A 27006-nucleotide genomic window follows, 5' to 3' on the forward strand; every position below is an offset into this window, starting at 1 on the left:
AGAATTGCTAAGACTATTTGAATGACCACTGACGTCAGTGAACAAAACCCTCCACTATAATATGATCAGTTTCATTTTCAAGTGATTGGCCATTACTAACAAATTATGAAATGGGGTTGGTACATTTTTTTTTTAATCAAAGACCTATTTATAACAGGAAAAGTCATTAGTACAAAAGCTATATGTTAACTCTGAAAATAGCCGGGTATGCAAGTAATACATTCTTTCCTTAGGAATTCCATTGAAGGTGATTTTGGTATTAGATAGATGTTAACAATTTATATAAAATGAAATTGGTTTAAAAACAAGAATAAAACTCTTCCCCCTTGCTCTCTAAGTTTAAGGAACAGACCTTTACTACTCTAACAAAAAAATGTCACATGAAAATCATCTAAACTCTGTGTATTAAAATTATACCCCCTCTCATTTTTTTAAATGTACACAGTCCCTATTTTTTTTTAAATGGCAGCACTATTACCAGATTTACTACTGAGGAAAATACAGAAAGGCAGAAACATACTGATCTTGAGAGTCAGTAGTCCAGGGTAAGATAATGATGGGAATAATTTCTTTTTATGTTTAACACAATTCTGACATGAGCCTACTAGGTGCTACCAGGAGGGGGAGCTGAGGTCTGTGGGTCCCAAGGAGCACCATAGTTTTAAAGCTATGAGGAAAAAACAAAGAAACAAAGACCAAAAAAAAAAAAAAAAAAAAAAGTACATAAAGTACGTAAAGATTTTTAACTGTTTCTTTATGTGAAATGAGTATGGGACACATACAATAGACCCTGAAGCAATGGAAGTCCTTGGCTATTGAAAGTGTTTGTGAACTCACTGGGGCAGAATATTTGAAACTGGAAATGTCTTAGAAAAGTGTTAGATACATGTTTACTATAGTTCATTCTAATGACAGAGTTCGTTGGAGTACGGATAAACACAGTGTGGGTAGGGTTTCTTCAGTGGACAAGTGTGGATGTCAAAAAAACTCACACTATATTACTCCTCTGGAATATATTTCACTGGAATACACTGCACTTAACACAAAGAAAAAATTCTCACCATTTAAATACCTTAGCTTAAATCATCAACAAAACGAAAAGGCAACTTACAAACTCAGAGAAAACATTTGCAAATCATGTATCTGATAAAGACTGAAAATCCAAACTATATAAAGAACTCATAGCTCAAGAGCAAAAACAAAAACAAAAAAACCCAACCAACCAACCAACCAACCAACCAAACACAAACAAAGAAAAACCCAGTCCAAATAAAAAATGGGTGGAGCAACTGAACAGACATCCTTCCAGACATCCTTTGGCATACAAATGGCCAAAAGGTACATGAAAAGGTGCTCAACATCTCTAACCATCCAGGAAATGTAAATCAAAATCATAATGACATGTCACCTCACACCTGTTAGGGTGAGTATCATCAAAAAGACGAGATAACAAGTACTGGTGAGGATGTGGGAAAAAAAGGAAATCCCTGTACACTATTGGTGGGAATGTAAATTGGGGCAGCTGCTATGAAAAACAGTATGGAGGTTCCTCAAAAAATGAGAAATGTTCAGTAGTTTCACTACTGGGTATAATACTAAAGGAAATGAAATTAGGAACTTGAAGAGATATCTGCATCCCCATGTTCACTGCAGCATTGTTCACAATAGGGAAGCAACCTAAATGCCCATTAACAGATGAATGGATAATGTGGTATAAATATACAATGGAGTATTATTCAGCCATGAGAATAATGCTGTGTGTAACAACATGGATGGACTTTGAAAGCATTCTGCTAAGTGAAATAAGCCAAACACAAAAAGACAAATACGACATGATAGCACTTATATGTGAAATTTACACAAAGAAAAACCAAAGTCAAATTCATGGAAACAGAGTAGAAAAACGGGTACCAAGGGCTGGGGAAATAGGAAGAATTTGGTAAAAGGGCAGAAACTCACAGCTGTAAATGAGTGAAATCTGAAGATATAATGTAATGGTGAATATAGCTGAGAACACTATAGTGTATAATTGAAATTTTCTAAGAGAGTAGAACTTAAATGTTCTCACCAAAAGAAAAAAAAAAGACAAATATGTGAGGTAGATGTGTCAATGTGTTAATTAACTAGACAGGGGGATCCTTTCACAATGTGTATCAAATCACCAGATGAACACCTTAAATATCTTAGGATTTCCAATTATATACCTCAATAAGGCTGAAATTAAAAATAAAATAAATAGCTTAATTAAGTTGGTTTCTCATTTCCCTGGTTGAGAGCAGAGGCATCAGATGGTTAGGCAGCTTTTTATTAAAGGCTGTTATAAAGGGCGGAGTGCAAGAACCCGGTAGAATCACCTTCACCTTTGGCTAACTTTGAACAGAACAGAGTGAGGGCAGCCAGTATGAGATCACTGGGTCCTAAGAGTGACTGGGAATATTGGGAGGGAGGAGAGAATGATGACAAATGACTAACTGTGATGACTACATACACAGCCTTGTCTAGGGCTGTTGCTGGTTCAGAGGAAGTAAAGAAGTTGAGTATTGCTACCCACATTTGACACCCCACGTCACCTATGCCTTTCGATTCTAAACAAAACCACCAGATCTTGAATCATCCAAGTCTTGTCCTGAGTGCATTTATTTTAGTAGCAATAAAGTATAATAAAGTTTCTCTTCTAAGGATGATTGCATTTTTTATGTATTTTAAATCACCATTACTCGGCCTCTTTTCCAACAAATTCTTAAGGCATCAATTCCCCTAGAACAGCTAGCAGGCGCTTTTCATTTCATTTTTTTAAAACCTCGGAATAAGTACTTAAGCCATAAAATGGCAAATAGTTTACAACAGGAAAATGATAACTCATTATAAGGAAAGATTCTCAATAATTCTTCCTTTAAAATTACTTATTCAGTGAGAGTAGACAACTTTGACACTGGGAGCCCAGAACACATTACTCTCCCTTTAAATACACAAATTGAAAAAGAACTCACAGAAGTGAATTTCTGAGGCATGTATTATTAAGTGGATGTATTTTCTTATTTAAGATATAAAGACTGTAAGCTAGAAATTTCTGTGATTTGAAAAGAGTCAGCTGTAACTATAGCAGCAACACGTGTATCATAATTTCCTGTTTGATTACATCTTTTTTTCCCTCTAGAAAAGTCACCCTCTATGAGGAAAGGAAATCCACAGTGATGAGGTCTGAACTATAAAATCCTCATCACCATCCATCAGGATGAGGTCTGGAGAGGGATGTGTGCCTGCCGACCAAGGCAAAGGGCTGTGAGGTCATCTTCTTAATCCCTCGTTTAGAAGGACAGGCAGTTATAGACTCTACCCTTAGTGTGCCAGAGGAAAAAACAATTACATTAGGAAAAAACATATCTTCAAAGCAGTACATGTGCTTTTTTAAAGTTCTGGAATTTAATCAATCTTTTATAATATTATGGTTATTGTTCAAGGGAATGATTTTTTAAAAATTTAATTTATGTAAGTGTTTTTCCTTAAAAGTGAAGATTTACTCCAGTTTGCTAATCATTCCTTCCTATCATGTTTGCTATGAATACCCACAGCAGTCTGAGAAAATTTATCGACGGAATTAAATAAAGGAAACAAACAGGACCTCAAGGGGCATCTAGTCATCATTTACTGTTTCTTCTCCAAATAGACCTCATTCACCTAATTCCTCAGGTTCTGATCACCCTGTTTGGTTTGCTTCAGCTTTAAGCAATGTTTAATTTTCTGACGGAACAAGAAGAATCACAGAAAAGTCATTTTTAAGAGATGTGAAGGGATAACATAGCCAATTTCAATCCCCCCATTGGCTCCCAAAATAGGTTATTACTCCAAAGCTTACTAAATACTTGAAAGGTACAGTAAATTTTGTGATTCTTCTCAAGGTATGATACTGTTAGAAATGCTCATTTGAGCCTGGGGAATGAATCCAGGAGAAGCTCTGGCCTTCTAGCCAGGCTGAGAGGGCTCCAGGGTTTAGAACTAAATGAAAGGAAGGAAGGAAGGAAGGAAGGAAGGAAGGAAGGAAGGAAGGAAGACAGGGAGGGAGGGGGAAGAGGGACAGGAGGGAGGAAAGAGAGGGGAGGGAGGGACAGAGGAGGAAACAAATGGGACATTTGGGAAAAAGCTGCTTGGGACAGGTTAGGAGACCTAGGTCCAGGGAGCTGCCTTTCTAAAATTTTTATTTAATGTTTACTCATTTTTGAGACAGAGACAGAGAGACAGAGTATGAGCAGGGGAGGGGCATAAAGAGAGGGAGACACAGAATCTGAAGCAGGCTCCAGGCTCTGAGCTGTCGGTACAAAGCCCAACACGGGGCTCGAACTCACTGACAGATCATGACCTGAGCTGAAGTCAGACGCTTAATCGCTTAACAAACTGAGACACCCAGGCGCCCCAGGGAGCTGTCTTAAGGGTATGATAATGGATGAGAAAACAAGAACAAGCCAACAGGCAACAGGGTGATTCCCTGACAAGGAGAGAAGCTAGGCACTCAAAAATTGAGACTGGCTCACCAGGACACTGGCAGGGTGATGGCTGGCAGGCTGTGGAAGAATGATATGGGGGGCGGGGGGGGGGGTGTCTTGGGCTTCACAGGGAAACAGAGCAACTGTCACAACAACGATAAAAAGCTGAGAGGTAACTAAGGGCAGCAGGACATTTAAGTCATTAGTTCTAGAACAATCTTCAGATCAATAAAACTAGAACTCACAATCAGAATTAGAAGAGAATGCACAGATTACTGCACTTTCTACAAAAAGTGATGTTAAAAACTTTACCTCTGTGGATAATCTTTTTGTCTCTTGTTTGCGCTGATGTTCTGCTACATTTGCCACAGACTCAGCCAGCTGATAAAGATCTTGTTCCATCGGTGCTCCCATGAAGTTCAGCATTGGGGGCTCCCAACCGTTGCGGAACCGTGGAACATATGGTGGAATAAATTGTTCTTTTGGCCACTCTGCTCTGTAGAGGGACATTAAGGCATAAAATTAAGAAATGTATCCATGTTCAAAATTACTTTCAACAAGGTTAGCCACAAAAAAACAAAATAAAATGATTTGGGCTCCTGGATGGCTCAGTCGAGCTGGACTTCAGCTCAGGTCATGTCTCTTGGTCTGTGAGTTCGAGCCCCGCATCGGGCTCTGTGCAGAAAGCCCAGAGTCTGGAGCCTGCTTCGGATTCTGTGTCTCCCTCTCTCTCTGCCCCTCCCCAGCCTCTGCTCTGTCTCTCTCTCTCTCTCAAAAATAAACATTTTTTCTCTCAAAAACCAACAAACAAAAACAAAGCATACGTAATCTGCCCTCTCTGCACACATAAAGGGAAAAGGAACATGCTTATGCCAGATTGTAATGCCAACAAAATGAAGATTGAATTTTGCTTCACAATCTGTTTTTTCACATTGCCTCCATTCTCCATTCATTCATCTTCGTAACATGGATATAGGTTTTGAAAAACTGGAAAGGGAGTGTGAGGCTAGAAGCGTTGAAAGTATTTAGAACATGAACTTCTCTTGCATCTAAAGTAGATTCAGATTCTCATCTTTCCCTTCCCTTCCCTCTCATCATCATAACCAACCCTCCTGGTGTCAGACATATCTTTCTAAAAAGAAATAACAGAGAATGTTCTGAATGTTTATGCTTTATAAAGGAATAAGTCCTCTAAATGAAACATTACCAATTTTATAAATTAAATTTATCAGCTAGTCTTTAATCAGTGAAATCAAGTTAGGACTAATCTGGAACAGTAATCATTACCCATTCATTATTTAATGACTCTGAGTGAGACTTACTTCTACAAGCTCCTAATCACTCATGAACCACAAAAACACCTGGGACAGAAATTATAGGTTCATTTCTGCTCCACTGTGTTGTTTTATCTCTCACAAGTGAAAGATTAATTCTTCAGGTTATATTTCTCCTATGATAAAATGAGCCATTTATTCAGATTATTAAGTACCTTCATAATTTTTTTATCTTTATGAGTTTTTAAATCAGTATATTCTTTTCCTAATACTCTTAACAATTAGGATTTGAAATGACCGTTTCTCATGTCAAGAGCTAACAGTGTATTTTCTTTTGATGTAGTTTTTCCAATGGTCATTCATTTTCTCATTGTGAGGTACGACCCAAAACCGAGAAATTTAAAAATCTAGGCTATTTTTGTACTATGAGATCTGATTAATTTAGTAAGTTTCATGTGAAAATATTAAAAGATCCCACCTAGACTTATCAAAAGATCATAACCTACAAATATCTAATGGATTTAAGAAATCTGTTTAACCAAGTTTTTACATAGTATGATATACAAATAGTATGATATATTAATATACAAATAATAAAAATAAATTTAAATAATGCTTTCAATATAAAAGTAACAACTATAGTGCTTTTAAAGAATTTTTTGCTTGGTAAACCATTCAATATGTAAGCCATATTCCAACACAAGCTGTTGCCAAAGTGTAAAATACAAGTGGGGACAGTTTATATGTGTTTCCACAAAAGAAACAGAAGAGAGAAAGTATGAATTGATCCATCGCTTTTAGGCTAGTCCATTCAAAAGCATTAGGAAGAAAAGCTTCTAAATGACCACCTGAATGGCTTATTCTAAGTAGTGAGAGCAATAAAATGATTTGGATAAGAAAGGCAAAAATTATTTATTCAATGTCATAAAATGAGAAAGTTTTATACCTTGCTTTGCTCAGAAAAACTTTAATACTGCAATGATAAATGATGAAATCTTAATGATCTGTCTTCCACAATCACTTTATTGACAAGATACAATTTTTAAAATGATCCCCTCCTTCTTTCCACCCAGAGAAGGATCTTGTCTTTCCTAAGCTCAACTACCAGACTGATCTTTCTAAAACACGGATGTGATTACGTCACACTCCTATTCACAAAGCTAGTGGTTCTCTGCAGCCTATACAATCTTCTCCAACTCCGTAGCATGGCAGGGGGAGCCCTCATAGCCCACCTGTTCATTTCCATGTGGCTCATTTAACACCATTTTCTCCTCTCCCCCTTTCCACAAGCACCTGCTACCCAAAGTTTATATGTCAGCTAAACCCATATTCATTCTCCATTCTCTTGACTTCCTGCTTCATGCCCTCATTTGTGTTTCTCTATTAGAAAAACCCCTTCCCAATTATGTATTCGTGGAAATCCTACTCATCCTACTGAGAGGCAGCATAGCAAAATAATTATGGACATCAACTCCAAAGCCAGACTGCCTGAATACAAATGGCAGATCTGCCACTTAAGAGTTATATGGCTTTGAGCAAATTACTTAACCACTCTATGCCTCAGTTTCCTTATCTGTAAAATAGTGACAACATAGTACTTACATAAAGTTCATGGAAGACTGTTTAGCAAACCCTATATGTATGGTGTGTACATATATATTCCACAATATGTGACTATTATTATCTATTGATTTAAATGCCAGCCCTCTCTGAAAGCTAACTACCCTCCTCTTTAAATCCTCCTCCTGATGGTTCCACCTTGCCAAACAACAGCAGTTTATGTGTCACTCCTGGTACTTAACATGCCTTATATTGTGCATACTTTATATCTTTTCCACTAAACTAGTTTTTGAAGGGTTTAGGCTTTTTCTCTGTAATGCCTGGTCCTTCATAAGTAGAAGGCTAAAAATATGTCTCATTAGATTCATGTAATAACAAAGAACAACACTTAAAGTATTATAGGTATTAAACTCATACACTTACCTGGCTTTCATCCAAGTTTCTCCCAGTGACACCCAAAGCTGCCTTTCATCAGCGTTGACAGTATAATTTAAGAAATCAATTGTGTCCTTAGTCAACAGGGGGCTGAGTACTGAACTGGCTAGTTCAGGACCTCCTGTTGCCTGCACCACCTAAAATGACAATAAATCATTTTTTAGCAAGAAGATGGTGATTACTTGTATATTTTCAAAATATGTAAAATCTATGCCCAAAACAAGCACTGTTTTCATATACTCAAATTTTGACATTGTGCAGTGTACTACTGAATGAAAAACAGTTTGTTAAGTCAACTTGCCCAGGCTAATAGTGCCTAATAATCTAGAATGAAAAGTTAATAGTTTAACGACTTTCACAGGATCTGTCTATTGGCTGCACAGGACTGTATTTTCCCTGGAAAATACTAATGGCTATCCAGAGAATTCTAAGTCAGGTGGTTTAACTATCTGCTTTTTGCTTTAAAAAAAAAAAAGTACATGTATCTTTCCTGGCAAATCTATTATGCCCAACTTGAAAAATACGGTTCTATAAAGGAATACTCTAGAGAGAAATAAGTCTCAAGTTAACAGCCTATGGCTGTGCCTATAAAGACATACAAAAATAAAAGGATCCGGAGAGAAAAGTGAGAGAAGAATGAGAACTGGTACTCTGAATCTATGACAGCTTTTCCCAGAATCTAATTCTAGGAAACTGTCCTGATTTAAAATGGATAATTTAATGACTAGCAGAAACAAATAAACAGGTGCAACTCTCTGATAAACAAAATGATGATAAGTGTATGTCTGGAAACTGCTCCAGATTGACTTCTCAGAGGCTATTTCCTGGCTAAAGAATGGTAGTTATCTCCTAGAGCAGAAACCAGAGCCCTTTTATAAAAATTTCACTTTCCCAGAGATATGGCACAAGTAAAAAGGGATTTTTTTTGAATGGCTTCAGACCAAGAGTCAGTTTCTCCCCAGTCATCCAAGTGCCCTGAGCATGCCATGCTATCGTATACCTCTGTGTATCTGCACATGTTTCTTCCCAGTTCCCCATGAGGCCCTTAATTCATCACTCAGAACTCTACTCCAGTACCACCTCTTCCAGGAAGCCCTTCTTAACCCAACAGCATAGCTCTGAGGCACCTCACTGTCCCCAAAACAATTTATATGTATTAGCAACATATTACATTTTAACTTATGGCTTATTCTTCAGTTTTCCCTCCCGTGAGGACTAGGACCAAATGAACTGCAGAAAACACAGTGTTGGAGGGATGAATGAGAATCAGTGAAAGATCAAAGATAAGGAGGGACATTGGCTCTTACTTGAGAACAAAACCCACTCTGACTGTTTGGCATGTAATTTTCTTACTTCCAAGTCCTATAAGCACTTCTAGTAAATGTGTAGGGATGATTAAGAAGGAAAAGTTAAGGAGTAAAATCTAAGAGTAAAGGAATTTTTAAATCTTTGGTTTCACAGAGGGAGGAGGGAATGAAACAAAAGAAATGTAAATAAAAAGCTGCAAGACATAGTTCCCTCTGGAGAACGGATGTCAGGCAGGTTTGCATGTATGTGTGCTGTAGGTAAGCTTGTGTGCAGATGCTGGGGGCAGGCAGCAGGTTTTTCAAGCTTTAAAGCCATTCAATTTTGTGTGGCTGGAAGTAGGCTCTTTATGAACGTTCCTTCCCAAGTTTCTTATCCAAGTAATACATCTGGATCTCTGTAGGCAGAACATTAAAAGAGCAACAGACATATTTTGATCAGAGACACCATTAATAAGGAGTCATTTTTGATGAAAAACAAAGATAAAATACATCATATTTTCAGATACATAGCCTGATCGCAAAGGCTAATTTCTACATGTTAGGGAAACCAGTCCTATTATCTTATAGTTCTCCTCTATGTAATGACTACGCAATTACTTACAATGTGTGAAAGAGTTTGAAAGAATGAGAAGGTGGCAAAAAACTGCTCTATAACCAACACTTCCTAATACGCAAACTAAGACAGTATCAAATGTGTTAAAGAATAAGGAATATAGGGGCACCTGGGTGGCTCAGTAGGTTAAGCATTCGATTCTTGATTTTGGCTCAGATCATGACCTCGCAGTTTATGAGTTTGAGCCTGGTGTCAGGATCTGCACTAATAGTGCTTGGGATTCTCTGTGTCCCTCTCTCTCTGCCCCTCCCCAACTCATACACGTGTGCACGCACCTCCCCCCCACACACACTCTCTGTCTCTCAAAAATAAATAAATATTTTTAAAAAGGAGTGAGGAATATAAATTTTGTTAATGAGCTAGTCTGGGCTTCTTTGCATGTGAATGGCCTTGATCTAATTTTTAAAAGAGCTTATATAGCAAGAATTATTCCAGACAAGTAGAAATTTGATGTTCTATATATAGCAACAACATATGGGAGCATTCATAAATTATTGATGTAGCCTTGGACTTTCATCTTCTAATCTTTTATTGCCCAGTTCTGACATTTATGCTGATAATGTTACTTTCCTATGTTTGTAAAGCAATATTCACTTCATATTCTACTTCAGGTCTTGTCTAGTTGCCCTTGAGGAAAGGATAAGATTTATTATTCCTTTTTGTAACTTGGATTTTGTTTTTCTCATTTTTTTTCTGATAATCAAGTAAAAGCTATGAAAAATGCATTTGAATTTGCTCCATTTTTGATAAATATTAAAGAACTCAAACCATAATGTCCATATGCCCTAAACCAAAATTAAGCTTATTGGCTTCATATAGTTCTTACTCTTTAAAAAACAGCCATAGAAATAATAACACCAAATAATCACACACTACTAACAATTATCATTACTGCTATTGTCATTCTGTTCTCTATTGTCTGCCCTTCTGACAGGGAAAGCCATTCACAACCACTCCACCTGTGCCTGCCTTAGCCCAGAAAACAGGAAACTCTGTCCTCCTGGAAGTATTTAAAACAGATTCTGCCTTCTTTTTACTCCTTGCTCACTTGTCCTCCCACAAAACGGGAATGACCTAGCTAATTGGAGGAATTGTAGAAAAGAGTGATTTGTAGCCCAGTCTCTTTTCATATCTGTCTGTATGTGGGGCCAACAATTGTTCTGCCTGCTTTCTGTCGCCATGCTTTCCCTAAGCCCCAGCACTTTTTTTGTGTACTCTTAAATATTCCAGTGAATTCTCCTAGCTGTCCTGTAGGACAAGACGGCTCTACATAAAGTCAGCTTGGAACAATTGCTATTACACTATTTGCAAGTGTAAGAAATATAAAATAGGAAGGGAAGTATATTATCATACCATATAAGGAAAGAACATACCTGGATACTGAAAATTCAGAAAATGAAGATGTGTATCTTGGATCCTGGCCTATGACACAAGGGTATATAACCTTTTGCTGGATAAGCTCATAGGAAAGTCCAACTCCTCTACAAAGGGAATTGTTTCCAACACACCCTTCTTTTTAGCTTCAAAAATTATACCTTAAGTGAGGGGGGTGGCCTGGGTGGCTCAGTCGGTTAAGCTTCTGACTTCAGCTCAGGTCATGATCTCATGGTCTGTGAGTTCAGGCCCCGTGTCAGGCTCTGTGCTAACAGCTCAGAGCCTAGAGCCTGGAGCCTGCTTCGGATTCTGTGTCTCCCTCTTTCTCTACCCCTCCCCCACTCTCACTCTGTCTCTCTCTCTCTCTCTCTCAAAAATAAATAAACATTAACAAAAATTTTTTTAATTATACCTTATATAAAAATATACCTGTATGAGAAGGGAGTTTTCTGGGGAGAAAAAAATTGTACTACCTGCCTGTCACTCTACCTGACATATAGTGGGCAATGTAAGGACTACTAATTATTCCCTAGTGTCCACTCTCTTCTGCCATCTAGAAAGAGAAGCCCCTACGTTTTGGATGAACCAACACAGATGGAGACTATATTACTCTGGTGTTCGGTGTGGCTATATGAGAACATTCAGGCCAACTGGACAAAGGCAGAAATTATCTGTTTAATTTCAGAGTCACTTCCTTAAAGACAAATCATCTTTCTTTGCCTTTGTACAGCTGTAACAAGAACGTGGAGGTAAAATCAGCTTCCACCACACAGATATCTGACACGGTTGTTCAATTCTTCCTCTTGGAAACATTTTCTTCATTTGGCTTCCAGAACACCATAATATTCTTATTTTTCTTTTCCCGACTTAACTGCTTTTTCTCAAATCTTTGTTGGCTCTTTCCATTCTCCTCACACTGAAACTGCAGCCAGTCCTTACCCCTCTTCTTTATTTGTAACTACTACCTTGGTAGTAGTCTCTGTCTTACCTATTGTTTTCTACATCTTGGTTAATAATTAGGCCATCTCTTCACTCATAGGCCAAACTTTGGAGATACGCTTGGCTGTTGCACAGCATATCCTATCTACCAGAAAGTGTTGCTTCTATGGTTTACACCCAGAATCGGGCTTCTTACGATCTCTAATGCTACTTGATCCAAACACCGTCATCTCCAATCTGGATTATTCTAATAACCATTCCAGTCCCTTCTTCCGCCAGATCTCCAAGTATTACAGCCAGAAGAATCCTTTTGGCGAAAACCTTCCAAAGTGTACAAGATTTCACAATCACCTACAAGGACCAACAAAATATGGCCTTCCGTTTCTTTGCTAACCTCATTTCCTAATTAAGATCTCCCTCATTCTGTTCCGGTCACAACACTTATTTATTCCAAGAGCACAATTTGCAATTACCACCCCAGAGCATTTACAATAGCTGCTCTCTACCTGGAATTCTCTTCTTTCAGAAATCCACATGACTCATTCCTCACTGCATTTGCTCAAATGACACCTTCTCACCTTAACCAACCCTATTCGGAAAGGGTACTACTCCAGCTCACACACTCATGTGCGCACTTGCATGAGCACGCACCTGAAATGCTCCCTGTTCTCTGTCCCTACTGCATTTTTTCAAGTAACATTTATTTTTAGCAAAATGCATTATTTATGCATGTATTTAGATTAACAATTGCCCCTCCATACTACAATATACGTTCCAAGAGGGTAAAAATTTATGTCTGTTTTGTTCCTGATAAGCTACGAATAATACGAAGCACACAGCAGGCTCTCAATATTTGTGAATACATAAATACATGAGCAAAACCTTCCATCCAGTACCAGCGCCTCCTCATGTCTAGCCTATTTTGGGAGAAAGAGAAAAGCTTTTATATTATTATAGCCATTTCTATTATATACTAGTGTACATTGCAACACCAGCATCCGATAAATCTTTCTTTTCATTTCCCTAGCGCTGTCACAGACATCAGTTTCCTCAACTGTAAAATAAGGTGTTTGAACTAGATGATTTCTAAGGTTCTTTCAAACTCTCAAATTGCACATTCTTGATACGTGCATAGATGCCAAGGGAAATAGAATCCATGCAAGGTGATGAAGAAAAACTGTCTAGGTAACTCCAGCCAGGCACATGGGGTTGAAAAACGTACTAAGAGTAATTCCTTTCTTATATTAACAAAGCCTTACCATATTTAATGGAGTAAATAAAAAATGAACCAAATCTGCAGCACTCGGATTCTGGATATGAGACTTCAGTTTGGCCTGTAGCATTAAGAAACCAGACAAACAGATTACTATGATGTAATCAAGCAAAAAACAGACACTCATGAAGGTCCAACACAGACTCAGAGGAAGAGTTCTTTACTACTACTTTCACTTTTAGTGTATTAATCAGCCTAGGTAAGTCAGATTAGGGGAATTTAGTTTTTAAAAAGTTAGGAATCATTCCTTTTTGATAATTCGCTTAGATACATAGGTTTTACTAGCTATTGTCCTAATTAAAGAAAAATCAAGACACACATACCAAAAAACCCACAGGAAAAAGCTTATCTCTTAATTTAATCAATAACATCCTGGCTAGGCTTTGATTTCTTTCATTTGTTTCTTTTAGTTATATATAAATAAATTTCACCTACCAGAAGGTTAAATCCATGTTTAAACTTTTGTAAACAGTCAATAAATTCATCAGGAGGAGGAGGTTTTGCCCGCAGAGTTAAAACGCCCTCTAAAAGAAATAAATGGGAAGAGGGACAGATGAAAGCAAAGTTCTAAGAAAATACATTAAATGAAAAAGTAGAAGAACACATTTGCGTCTATAAAATTTGATGATCATACCAGATACCACGCTGTGTAGCTACTCTACCACATGTCATAGACTAACTGCAACAAACTAAGATGATCCGACATTTGAAATGGATTCTTCTATCCTTAGGCACTACCAATTACTCATCAATTCCATAAACGTATACTGTAGCCTTTTTATGTCCCAGTTACTGTGCTTATCATTGCAAAGACTATAAAAATGTATAAGTTATGGGGCCTCCGGGGGGCTCAGTGGTTAAGCATCTGACTCTTGATTTTGGTTCCGGTCGATTTCACGGTCATGAGACTGAGCCCCTCCCTCATCAGGCTCTGTACTGAGCATGGAGCCTGGTTAGGATTCTCTCTCTCCCTCAGCCCCTTTCCCCACTGCTCTCTCTCAAAATAAATAAATATTTTTTTTTTAAATGTGTAAGTTATAGGCCCCACTCTGTAGGGCCTTAAAATCTAATGGAAGACATGAATCAGATAAGTAACAAAGATACACCAATGAAGTACTATAGAAAGAGACTGCACCTGGTTGGGAATTGGGAGGATGTACACCTAAAAGATGTTTCACAGGGAAAGTAGCCTTTAAGATGAGATTTGGAAAGTCTGTTACATGGCAATTTGGTAAGAAAATGTCATGGTTGGATAAAAACAGCATAAGTAAAAAACATGAAAAAAGGAAATCGTATGTACATGAAACAACAAACTAAAACAAAGAAACACGAGGATGGAAAAGTAGATCAAGGTTAGATTATGGGTGACCTTGACTGCCAAGGGAAGGAGTAGACTTAACAGAACATGGAATTAACATGCTTTTCAGAAGAACAAAGTGACCGCCTTAGAGCTTTAAGACAACTGTCCTCCCAGAATAAAAAACTGGAGGCTTGAAGACTACTTAGAGAGCTGGGTAAAAACGATCACAGTTTGAAGCAGACACTAGTTATGAAAATGAAAACAACTGGATATAAAACACAGTGAAGGAGCATGTGGGTTGCTCAACCGGTTAAGCATCGACTCTTGATTTTGGCTCAGGTCATGATCTCATGGTTTGTGAGATCAAGACACATGTCAGGCTCGCCGTTGAGCATGGAGCCTGCTTAGGATTCTCTCTCTGTCCCTCTGCCCCTCTCCCCTGTTCACACACTCTCTCTCCCAAAAAGAAAAAAAACAAAAACAAAGGAACAAAAAAAACCCCAACTCATTGAAAAAATAATATTGATGTTGGCTGTAAGCTAGAGAATGAAATCATACAAGAATCTGTGGTCTAGAATCTGGGTGACCAAAAGGACAGAACACACTTCATAAAGAATACAGCAGGAATAAGAGGTGTGAGACATAAGGAAGCAATAATACTTAATCTCAGAATATAAGGAAGTGACGTATATATCCAGATATACACATCTGGAAGACAAGTCTACAGGTCACATGCTTATGATATAGACATGAGCTAGAGAAAGACTGGAAAGTCATGTGTCATGAAAGGGATATTTATTTACTATTCTTTTATGTATTTCATTATGTTCTACAATTGCAAGCTTATATATTTTGAAGCCATTTTAAATAGCTAACTACAGCATACTCAAAAACTGCTTGTATGTGACCTGAACATATTGTTTGGGAGTTCTGTGATTAAAAAAAAAAATCAAATCCACTGACATTTGCAACTATATTAATGAGAAAAATCAATCCTTCTAACAAAATAATGAGGTTCTATATTTACAATAAAATACATCCAATTATGGGAAGAACAGAGCTATGACTTTAGCAGACATTAATTTTGCAGTCACTAATTAAAACTATAAACAGATGGTCACCAGCTGCACCTCAGAGCCTCTGTGATTTAGGTGAAGTATCCTAGACTCTTTCCTTACCATAGCCAACTTCGAACCAAAATGGACTTTTCCCTGGGCTCATCTTAGTCTCTGCCTAACTTCCAGGTGCTATCCCAAAATAAAAAAAGGGACCTTGGCCCACTGTCAATGGAGTTTTGCTGAGCAGTTCACAAGGGCAGAAACTCTGCCTAGCACTGGAGTTCTCAAAGGTCTTTAGAAGATTAAGAAAATCCAACTTACCTCCTGGCCCTTTCTTTTTACCTTTCTTAGTCTTCTTCCTTTTAGAAAGCTCAGAAAATGCTTCAGCTGCTTTTTGGAGTTTTGTGATAAAAAATTCAATATCATCCAAAATGTGGTTTAATATTTGCTGGAATTAGAAATTACAGAATGAAATGTAAAACAAAATAAGACAATTTTTTGCCTTGACTTTATACTGTCAGTAAAGGAAAATTAGAAAAAAAAATACCTCCCACATACAAATTTTAAGTTTAGCACTAATTCCAAGAAAAGAATTAAACTAAATATATCTATACCTGTGGCTGAAGTCTGACATTCACATTTTTCTTTAGTTTAATTTTGTTCTATTTTCAATACCATCAAGAAAGCATTCACAGTATCTATTGAGATTATTAATTACTTTCAACTACTCTAATTTTCTCATAGTGCTTCTTCCACATAAAGTTAGGGTAAAAATTTCTAAGAAATATCTTGTTAGAAGAGCACTAAGAATTTTTGTTTTTTTTAATAAATGTCCCAATAAAGTACCGACAGTATTATTTCATGGAAAAAGGTATACAGAATGTTGTATAACCTAATAAACACATAGATAATTATCCTAGAATAGTCATTAATAAGAGTTTCTACATGGTTAAATAGAATCAATGATGAATTATGCTTTCAGGGATTATTGGATGAATTTTGATTATACTACAGTCTTAGCTGACTTTCTCTACTTTGTGTGAAACCTGACATTCTTCTAATTTAAAAGACTAGAAATTGGGATTAAATAAACTTCTAAGTGTAATAAATAATGGTGTGATATAAAAATGAAGTTCCAGACTTCAAATTCCTCTAAGTATTTGTTTACAAATAAGCTAGGAATGTGTGTATAGTATAAAAATAATTATATTACGATCATATGTTGTTATTACATCACAGGGCATTCTCACTGTATAAGTAAACTACTATGGACTAATAAAAATAAATACAGCCTTATCCTTTATAAAGAGTTAAAATTTACATTTTATTTTTTAGGAATTATAAAATATTTTTTAATAAATGTCATGAAGATATATTTAAAAGATATTTCAATTATGAATTACAAACTATGAAAAAGTTAAAATCCCTCAAATCTGATAATTCAGTTTAAATTCCTTTGCAAACTAGTTAATATGCTAGTTTTCTATCAGAGCCCTATTCTACTAAATATTGGCATAAAGGCAAAAAACAGTTAAGATAAATAATTCAAAGGGCATAACCACCAATGGAAAGAGAAAATATACTTTCCAAAAAACACCTTTATTTAAATCAACTTCATTTTCCCAGTTGATATTTTCTCCCCTTTAAAAAACAAAACAAAACAAAAAGCCAATGATCTAAAGATGAATGGTAGACCTACCACATCTCTGTCAATTCGGGCCGCCATCATCTCAGGCGTTTCTTCCTGCTCATGATACTGCCTTGGCTTCTCAACTAAAGAAAGGAAATCATTAAGTCTTTCCACCTGTTGCCTGAGCAGTATCAATATAGGCAATGGAACATGAAAAGAGTACCATTTACAAAAGAGAACACCTTCTTTAGATACAGAATCAAAATTGCTCGTCATCTATGAATGACATGCACTCTTGCTACCACTAAAAAAGAAGGACTCGGGCAGAGCTTTCAACCTTCACAATGCTGATTCACCCTGTAACTTCCCCGCTATTCTCCCTTCTTCCTGACAGCTGCCTGTGGAACCAATCCTAACTTCTCATCCTATAATTCCTACAGAAGAAAACAAGTACCAACTCACATTTAAGCACCTACCCGTCAAAAACTGGCCAACTATTTCTAATGCAACAAACATCCCAATTCTTACACATTCCAACACTTTGATTATAATAAAGCTTTGGGGGTTCTGACAGTAAAGTCCTTTTTAAAATTCTGACAGTAGGGGCACCTGGGTGGCTCAGTCAGCCAAGCTTCCGACTGCAGCTCAGGTCATGATCTCACCTTTCCTGAGTTCAAGCCCCACATCAGGATCTGTGCCGACAGCTCAGAGCCTGGAGCCTGTTTCAGATTCTGTGTCTCCCTCTCTGTCTCTACCCCTCCTCTACTTGTGCTCTCTCTCTCTCTCTCTCTCTCTCAATCTGTCTCTCAAAAATAAACATTTAAAAAATTTTTTTAAATAAAAAATAAAAAAATTCTGACAGTAAAGTGCTTTTTATTTATTTATTTAAAAAAAATTTTTTTAATGTTTATTTCTTTTTGAGACAGAGAGAAACAGAGCATGAACAGGGGAGGGGCAGAGAGAGAGGGAGACACAGAATCTGAAACAGGCTCCAGGCTCTGAGCTGTCAGCACAGAGCCCGATGCGGGGCTTGAACTCACGGACCGTGAGATCATGACCTGAGCCGAAGTCAGATGCTTAACCGACCGAGCCAACCTGGCGCCCCAGTAAAGTGCTTTTTAAAATGTCATTAAGCTTAAAACATGCAATGTTGGGTTCACTGACTTAAACTTTAAAAGTATAAATGCCCTACAGGATTTGTAAATTAAATAATAGATATCTTAAGAGCATTCAAGATATTAAGTTAGCTCATTGAGCTAAAGCATGATGTTAATTGTAAGGTCATTATCATGATCTCCTTCCTGGTTAACACTACTACTAAACACAGATACTTCTACAAACATTTCACAGTATATGGAATAAAAAAAACCAAAAACTGTACAGATGAAACAGGAAAAATGTACCATCAATAATGGAAATACAACTCATAATACATCATGACTCATGATATTCAATACAGAAAACTATAAAAAAAATACTCAAAATTCTGTATTGCTATGCCTTTTTATGCCTAACTTTTCCCCAAAAAAGGAATAGGTACCCCCCCACACACAAAAGAAGAAATTACAGAGTCTTATGAAACTTAATTAGTGGCTGTAAAGTACTTTAAGATAATTAGAATTTACATTCATGAAATCTTGCCAGTTAAATGCTGTTTTGCATGGGTTAGCTACTTCCTTGGGTATTGTATACTACAGAAAGCAGCAAGTTGACCTTGAAATATAGCTAGTAGGAACTCCAGATAGGTCCCAAAATGTCACTTGGCAGGTGAGATAAGGGAGAGGTGCAGTATCTTGCAGACTTTTTCATCACCTAGGACCCCTTCTGCCACTATTCTACAGAGACCACTTTTAGAAGTCATGGGTAAGGCTATGTCAAGGATTCAAAGGAGATTTTAGCCTGAGTCAGCCAGAACTTGCAGAGGGACCAAAAGATACTTCTTGCGGGGGGGTCACGGAAGCAGGGGAGCGTGCAGTGGATTTCCAACTAAAAACTGGCCTGGATCCAGACAGAACCTCACATGGGTAAGTGTTATGTTCTATTTGGTCTAGTAGAAAATTAGAAGTTCTGAAAACCGTTTCTTACTCTAATTTAAATAGATGAGAATGCACAGCATATTTTAGACAAAACCTAATGAGAGCCCACAAACACCCCAGGAACAAATTTTCTCTTTTCTGTAAATTATATTAGTTTTACAGATGTTTTTACAATTTTATTCAGAATATTTGTAAACTTAAGATGTCTTATCCTTCCTCAACTTCAAGGAAGACCATTTTGATCTCTCTCAAAACCCACATTTCTTCCGCCAAACAGCAGCAACAACAAAAGTACCATAAGAACAAAAAGTAAAAAACACTATAAACTCCTACCAGTTTTTTTAAACACAAAATTTTACAAAAAAAAAAAAGCATCAACAGAAATTTACCTTATAAATTTCTAAAAACAGAAATTGTTATAAAAGTTAAAGTAAGTAATTCTGTTACTTCACTTTTGATAAATGGATGTTTCAAAGATTTCTTTCTTTCATCTGTTTGGTAACTGGGCTTATGTGTAAATCTCTAAAAATAACTTCAAGGATACCAAAAAACAAAACAAAACAAAACAAAAAACTAAATAAAATGGAAAGCATTTCAGAAATAAAATGAACTCCATTTGGCAAAAGTGAGACCAACCACACATTATGTGTACTACACTGCAAGAGATACTGTTAGAGGCGTTACTTGCTTTCAGATTCACAGCAACCCATGAATTATTATCCCCATTTTACAAGTGAGATTGAAGCACAGAGAGATACTGTCCAAGGTCACACAGGAGATCCTGGTCTTATTCCAGAGTCTAACTTGCAACTCATCAGATTCAAAATCAAGCCCAGTGTCACTCATTTTGGCCACCAAGTTCTATTGTTTACCTACCCTGCTAGATATCCTGTATGAATAATGCTTTATTAGATAAAGGATAAGTGATTTAAGAAGTCTATTGAACTGTGAGGCAAAAGAGTGAAGCTTCATCAAATTCAAACTTGCTGGATCACAATTATTAACCCTTATAATGAAGACACTGGACCTAACAACATATCATAAGGCATTATCGGTCATAACAATTTCATATTTGGCAAGAAACATTCTGACATGTAAAATGTTACACTATGTTCTATGCTGTGATTTGTCTTTTAAAAAGAATACCAAGGTAAAATGATGGTGCCCACAAGGGCCCCTTTGACAAGCTTAGCCAGATGGAGAATGCATTTTACTCTTGTCCTAATACTACCCTGATATCCTTTTCATGAAAGCACAACACTTTTTCCAAAAAGGACAGTGGTAAGGTAATAATAATGGAAAGAATTTTGAAGTATAGTCTTTAAAAACAAACTGGTAGACTCTTGTTTGGTATATATCATGTTACCATCTTTTTGTTAGCTGAGTCAAACTTCCCATCTTTGATTGCATTTAAAAAAAGGGACCGTAATCCTAACACCATATTTATTTAAATGACTGGCCTGAACTCTCGTATACAATAGTCTTATAGTGTCCAAGGCTTAAATTTCTTTTCTAAGTTTTGTTTCAATTAAAAAAGCTAACCTCAGGCTTTAGCTCAGAAATCAGCATCAGAATTTGAAAGCAAGAACTATGTCACAACCCATAATAAATGTTCAAGAAGTAGCAGTTCTAGAAACACTCACAGTCCCCCTGGTCAGCTGCCCATGCAGACCAGGCTGCCACCCGACTTCTAACATCCACCTGGGTAACAGTCCCAGGGGGCACTGGGGCAGGAGCTCTTGGTGGAGGCGGTATACCAGGGTCTGCTTTTGAAATCATCCTAAAAAAGACGAAAAAAAAAAAAGAATTTTTTACCATCTTACTTTCTATCAATTCTCTCAGTTTATGGTACTAGTTCTTCAACCTTAGGAACTATGTCAAGAGGTAGAACAATAAGGGTTTCCTAACCATTTCATATTATATATATTTACAAATGTACATCAAATACAAAATCATAGGAACATTTTAATTCAACTAATCACTAGGTTTAATTTTTTTTTCCTGTGTCTCCCATGATTTGGAAAGGCTGTGAACTAACTATATTCCTCATATCTATTTGTACTCCCCTAGGCTGACCTTCCCTTAAATTGTCACTCATCAGTCCTGACTCTCTTGGACAACACACGTGGGAGAGAAGCCTTCTCAGAGACAGACCAGAAACATGGAGGGAAAATGTGCACACATAAACCCATAAACCGACAAACTCAGAAGAGCAAATGAGTTGAAATCACAGGTTGTAATCTCTAAAATATACCTTCACTGAAGGCAATCTTTCTAAATCTTTAGAGCAAAAAACAAAACAAAAAACCACAAATGAAAAAACTTTTCTAACAAACAAAACAATTCTACCCCTCAATCTCTTTTAATGATTTTACCTCAGGGCTTCGGGCCGCCTCTTCTGTTTCCCTCCTTTACTGTCACTGATTGCACTTTCAATGTCTTCACTAATGAGGTTTGCCTGCAATGGAAGACAGGAGGTCATAGATTTTTCTTGTCTTGATATGTAGGTTCAAACAACAACAAAAAAGGGATTATGTTTCCTGTCTGAATCAGTAAGTGTCTTGACAAAAAGGAAGTGTTTTCTTTTTTTTAAACGTGCTTTCCAAACATGACTCTTGTGGTTTTTTGATGGTGAACTTTATAATGGCCAAATTTATTTATTTATTTTGTTTATTTACTTTGAGAGGGAATGCAAGTGGGGGAGGGGCAGAGAGAAAGGGAGAGAGAGAATCCCAAGTAGGCTCCACTCTGCCAGCGCAGAGCTCGACACAGGGCTCAACCCCATGAACTGTGAAATCATGGCCTGAGCCAAAATCAAGGGTCGGACGCTTAACCAACTGAGCCACCCCGGCGCCCCAAAGACAAAATTTAAAACGCGAAGAAATTTTTAAAGATTATCTAGTCCAGATTCCATTAGTTTAGACACAAGTTATCCTTGCATAAAGGCAAAGAGGAGAGGGATTTGCATGTGCTGGAAGTATAGGTATATGCAGAAAGCATAACTGGGGGAAAATCTCTGCCTAAGGAGAAATGAAGGAAATAGAAGTGAACGCGTGAGGAACAGAGCTCCTTTCCCATTCTCATCCTCAGGCTCCAGTGGGCGCCTATTAACCTACTGCAACATATCACTCAGACCCAGCAGATACTCTCAGTTTAAAACAAATACACTATAATCATGGAATGAACTCCCAACACTAGGTTGTATCCTTTTGTATCCTATTTTGTCATTTCAGATAAAAGTTAACTTTCTCCAAACAATTAACTTCTCTAATACTCTCCCAACAAGAATATCTGACTGGGTTTTCTTGAGAAACAAGGTAAGATTAGTAGCAAAGAATTTTATTTACGGCCAGTGATTATTACTGCATATTAGATTCTTGCTAGGATGTACTCATCTTCTATTTTTTATTCCTGCTGGTTCTCTGTAACTATGTATGTTTTTCTCAAATATGTATGTTGTATATTCTTTTACCATAAGCACAGATAATCATAAAATTTTAGAGCTGAAAGGAAACTTGAAGATTAATATGTTCTCCTTGTTTTATAATTAATGAAACTGAAGAATACTCATGATGGCTTGGCCAAGGTCACATTCCTAAGTAATTGTGAGGGCTAATGCACGCTAGTTCAGTGTTACTGCGATAAGAATATCTTACTTTCAGGAAGATATAATAAACATCCTGTCAAAGTCTCTCTATTACGCAGGATGTTAAATAAAACTGAAGATGCCTTATGAGCAATTAAACACCAACAAAATGGGCAATCTGGAAGAAATGGACAAATTCCTAGAAACATATACACTACCAAAATTGAAACACGAAGAAATAGAAAATCTGAACAGACCCATAACCAGTAAAGCAATCAAAACAGTAATCAAAAATCTCCCCCCCAAACAAGAGTCTGGGACCAGATGGCCTTCCAGGGGAATTCTACCAAACATTTAAAGAGTTAACACCTGTTTTCTTGAAGCTGTTCCAAAAAAATAGAAATGTTAGGAAAACTTCCAAACACTTTCTATAAAGCCAGCATTACCTTGATTCCAAAACCAGACAGAGGCCACTAAAAAGGAAAACTATAGACCAATTTCCCTGATGAACATGGATGCAAAAATCCTCAACAAGATACCACCAACTGGATCCTCAAATACATTAAAAAAATTATTCACCACAACCAAGTAAGATTTATACCTGGAATGCAGAGCTGGTTTAATATCTGCAAAACAACCAATGTGATACATCACATCAATAAAAGAAAGGACAAGAACCACATGATCCTGTCAATAGATGCAGAGAAAGCATTTGACAAAGTACAGCATCCTTTCTTGATAAAAACCCTCAAGAAAGTAGGGACAGAAGGATCATACCTCAAGACCATAAAAGCCATATATGAAAGACCCACCACTAGTATCATCCTCAGTGGAAAAAAACTGAGAGCTTTCCCCCTAAAGTCAGGAACAAGACAGGGATGTCCCCTCTTGCCACTGTTATTCAACATACTATTGGAAGCCTTAGCCTCAGCAATCAGACAACACAAAGAAATAAAAGGCATCAAAATTGGCCAGGAGGAGGTCAAACTTTCACTCTTCACAGATGACATGATACTCTATATGGAAAACTCAAAAGATTCCACCAAAAAACTGCTAGAACTGACCTATGAATTCAGCAAAGTTGCAGGATATAAAAATCAATGCACAGAAACCGGTTGCATTCCTACACACCAATAATGAAGCAACAGAAAGAGAAATCAAGGAATTGATCCCATTTACAATTGCACCAAAAACCATAAAATACCTAAGAATAAATCTAACCAAAGAGATGAAAAATTTAAACACTGAAAACTACAGAAAACTTATGAAAGAAAGTGAACAAGACACCAAAAAATGGAAAAATATTCCATGCTCCTGGACAGTTAGAACAAATACTGTTAAAATGTCAATACTACCCAAAGCAATCTACATATTCAATGCAATACCCATCAAAATAACACGAGCATTCTTCACAGAGCTAGAACAAACAATCCTAAAATGTGTATGGAACTAGAAAAGACCCAGAATAGCACCAAAGCATGAGGCATCACAATCCTGGACTTCAAGCTGCATTACAAAGCTGTAATCATCAAGACGGTATGGTACTGGCACAAAAGCAGACACTCAGATCAATGGAACAGAATAGAGACCCCAGAAATAGACCCACAAACGTATGGCCAACTAATCTTTGACAAAGCAGGAAAGAATATCCAATGGAATAAAGATGGTCTCTTCAGCAAATGGTGCTGGGAAAACTGAACAACGACATGCAGAAAAATGAACCTGGACCACTGTCTTACACCATACACAAAAATAAACTCAAAATGGATGAAAGACCTCAACGTAAGACAGGAAGCCATCAAAATCCTCAAAAAGAAAGCAGGCAAAAACCTCTTTGACCTCGGCTGCAACAACTTCTTACTCAACATGTCTCCGGAGGCAAGGGAAACAAAAGCAAAAATGAACTATTGGGACATCATCAAAATAAAAGCCTTCTGCACAGCGAAGGAAACAATCAGCAAAACTAAAAGGCAACTGACAGAATGGGAGATGTTTGCAAACAACATACCAGAAAAAGGGTTAGTATACAAAATCTGTAAAGAACTTATCAAACTCAACACCCAAAAAAACAAAGAATTCAGTGAAGAAATGGACAAAAGACATGAATAGACACTTCTCCAAAGAAGACATCCAGATGGCCAACTGATACATGAAAAAAATGCTCCACATCACTCATCATCAGGGAAATACAAATCAAAACTACAATGAGATACCACCTCACACCCGTCAGAATGGCCAACATTAACAACTCACGCAACAACAGATGTTGGTGAGGATGTGGAGAAAGAGGATCTCTTTTGCACTGCTGGTGGGAATGCAAACAGGTGCAGCCACTCCGGAAAACAGTATGGAGGTTCCTCAAAAAATTAAAAATAGAACTACCCTATGACTCAGCATTGGCACTACTAGGTATTTATCGAAGGGATACAGGTATGCTGTTTTGAAAGGGCACAGGCACCCCAATATTTAAAGCAGCACTATTGACAATAGCCAAAATATGGAAAGAGCCCAAATGTCCATCAATAGATGAATGGATACAGAAGATGTGGTATATATATACAATGGAGTTATTACTCAGCCATCAAAAAGAATGAAATCTTGCCATTTGCAACTACGTGGATGGAACTAGAGGGTATTCGGCTAAGCGAAATTTGTCAGAGAAAGACATATGACTTCACTCATATGAGGACTTTAAGATACAAAACAGACTAACATAAGGGAAGGGAAGCAAAAATAATATAAAAACAGGGAGGAGGACAAAATATAAGAGACTCTTAAATACAGAGAATAAACAGAGGGTTGCTGGAGGGGTTGTGGGAGGGGGAATGGGCTAAATGCGTAAGGGGCATTAAGGAATCTACTCCTGATATCATTGTTGCACTATATGCTAACTAACTTGGATGTAAATTTAAAAAATTAATAAATTATTGGAGCGCCGAAGTGGTTTAGTTGGTTAAGCGTCTGACTTCAGCTCAGGTCATGGTCTCACAGTCAGTGAGTTCAAGTCCCGCATCGGGCTCTGTGCTGACAGCTCAGAGCCTGGAGCCTGCTTCAGATTCTGTGTCTCCCTCTCTCTCTGCTTCTCCCCCACTCGTGCTCTGTCTCTCTCTGTCTCAAAAAAGGTGAATAAATGTTAATTAATTAATAATTAATTAATTAATTAATTAAAAAAACTAAAGATGCCCAGGAACCCTGAATTTCCTATGAGAGGGGGACTATCATATTTCTTTTTGGGGATGGGGATATCATATTTCTAAGAAAAATTTTACTACAGAAGTGGGCAGAAGCATTGTTTAAAATCCTCAAAGAAGCTTGAAAAAAATAAAAAGAAACTTCATAACTCAAAAGTGATGTTGCAACATGACCCATATAAAAGAAACCACATCATACTTCATTGTGTTTATATTTTCAATGTCTCAAGGAAAAAATGGCCTCATGGAGAATATGGCACTAATGAGTAAAAACATATAGCTGTATATATGGTACTTGAGCTTTTAGTTACATAAAACAGTAATTCAGTAAATGTTTCAGACTCATCAACACTACCATCCCCTATCAGATAAAATAAGTCCTTTATCCTCAGAATTGAAATTCAGAAACTCTACTCAGCACAGTAACTATTAGTTTCAGGGTAAGTTTTAAAACACTGAGGCAAAAAAATAAAAAATAAAAAAAATAAAAAAAAAAATAAAACACTGAGGCAAACACCAGATTTAAAATGTCTTTTAGCTTAGTCCTCTGTTTTCAAAATATTTTAATTTTATTTCATTATAATTTCATTTTTCCAGAGAAAATATACACTTTCATACTAATTTCATACTTAACAAATCTAACCTTGCACATTTTTTTTGTTTATTTATTTTGAGAGAGAGGGAGAGAGGGAAGGGCAGAGACAGAGAGAGAGAGAGAGAATCCCAAGCAGGCTCTGTGCTGTCAGTGCAGAGCCTGATGCAGGGCTTGAACTCACAAACAGTGAAATCGTGACCTGAGCTGAAATGAAGAATAGGAAACTTAACCAACTGAACCACCGAGGTGCCCCTAACCTTGCAAAATTCTTAATGCCCTTTATGACTTTCAAAAGGTACTATATAAAATTTTGATGAACATCACATATGTAATCTACCTAATGCCACAGTTCAA

The 27006-nt window shown here is 37.1% G+C and overlaps 1 protein-coding gene across 5 annotated transcripts in view; it reads right to left on the reverse strand.

Annotated features, from left to right (window-relative positions):
• The window catches only part of EPS8 (epidermal growth factor receptor pathway substrate 8), a 188601-nt gene that overhangs the window by 28283 nt on the left and 133312 nt on the right, over positions 1-27006 (reverse strand). For all 5 annotated transcript variants that reach the window (XM_042945904.1, XM_042945901.1, XM_042945902.1 and 2 more), the window contains 8 exons: positions 21656-21738; positions 20924-21060; positions 17314-17387; positions 15936-16062; positions 13692-13780; positions 13243-13317; positions 7739-7887; positions 4794-4977 (listed from right to left, as the gene is read on the reverse strand). In XM_042945904.1, the coding sequence (XP_042801838.1) occupies positions 4794-4977; positions 7739-7887; positions 13243-13317; positions 13692-13780; positions 15936-16062; positions 17314-17387; positions 20924-21060; positions 21656-21738 (918 nt within the window). The remainder of the gene's footprint in view (positions 1-4793; positions 4978-7738; positions 7888-13242; positions 13318-13691; positions 13781-15935; positions 16063-17313; positions 17388-20923; positions 21061-21655; positions 21739-27006) is intronic.

This window comes from Panthera leo, chromosome B4 (genome assembly GCF_018350215.1).
Source record: "Panthera leo isolate Ple1 chromosome B4, P.leo_Ple1_pat1.1, whole genome shotgun sequence".
Classification (NCBI taxonomy): domain Eukaryota; kingdom Metazoa; phylum Chordata; class Mammalia; order Carnivora; family Felidae; genus Panthera; species Panthera leo.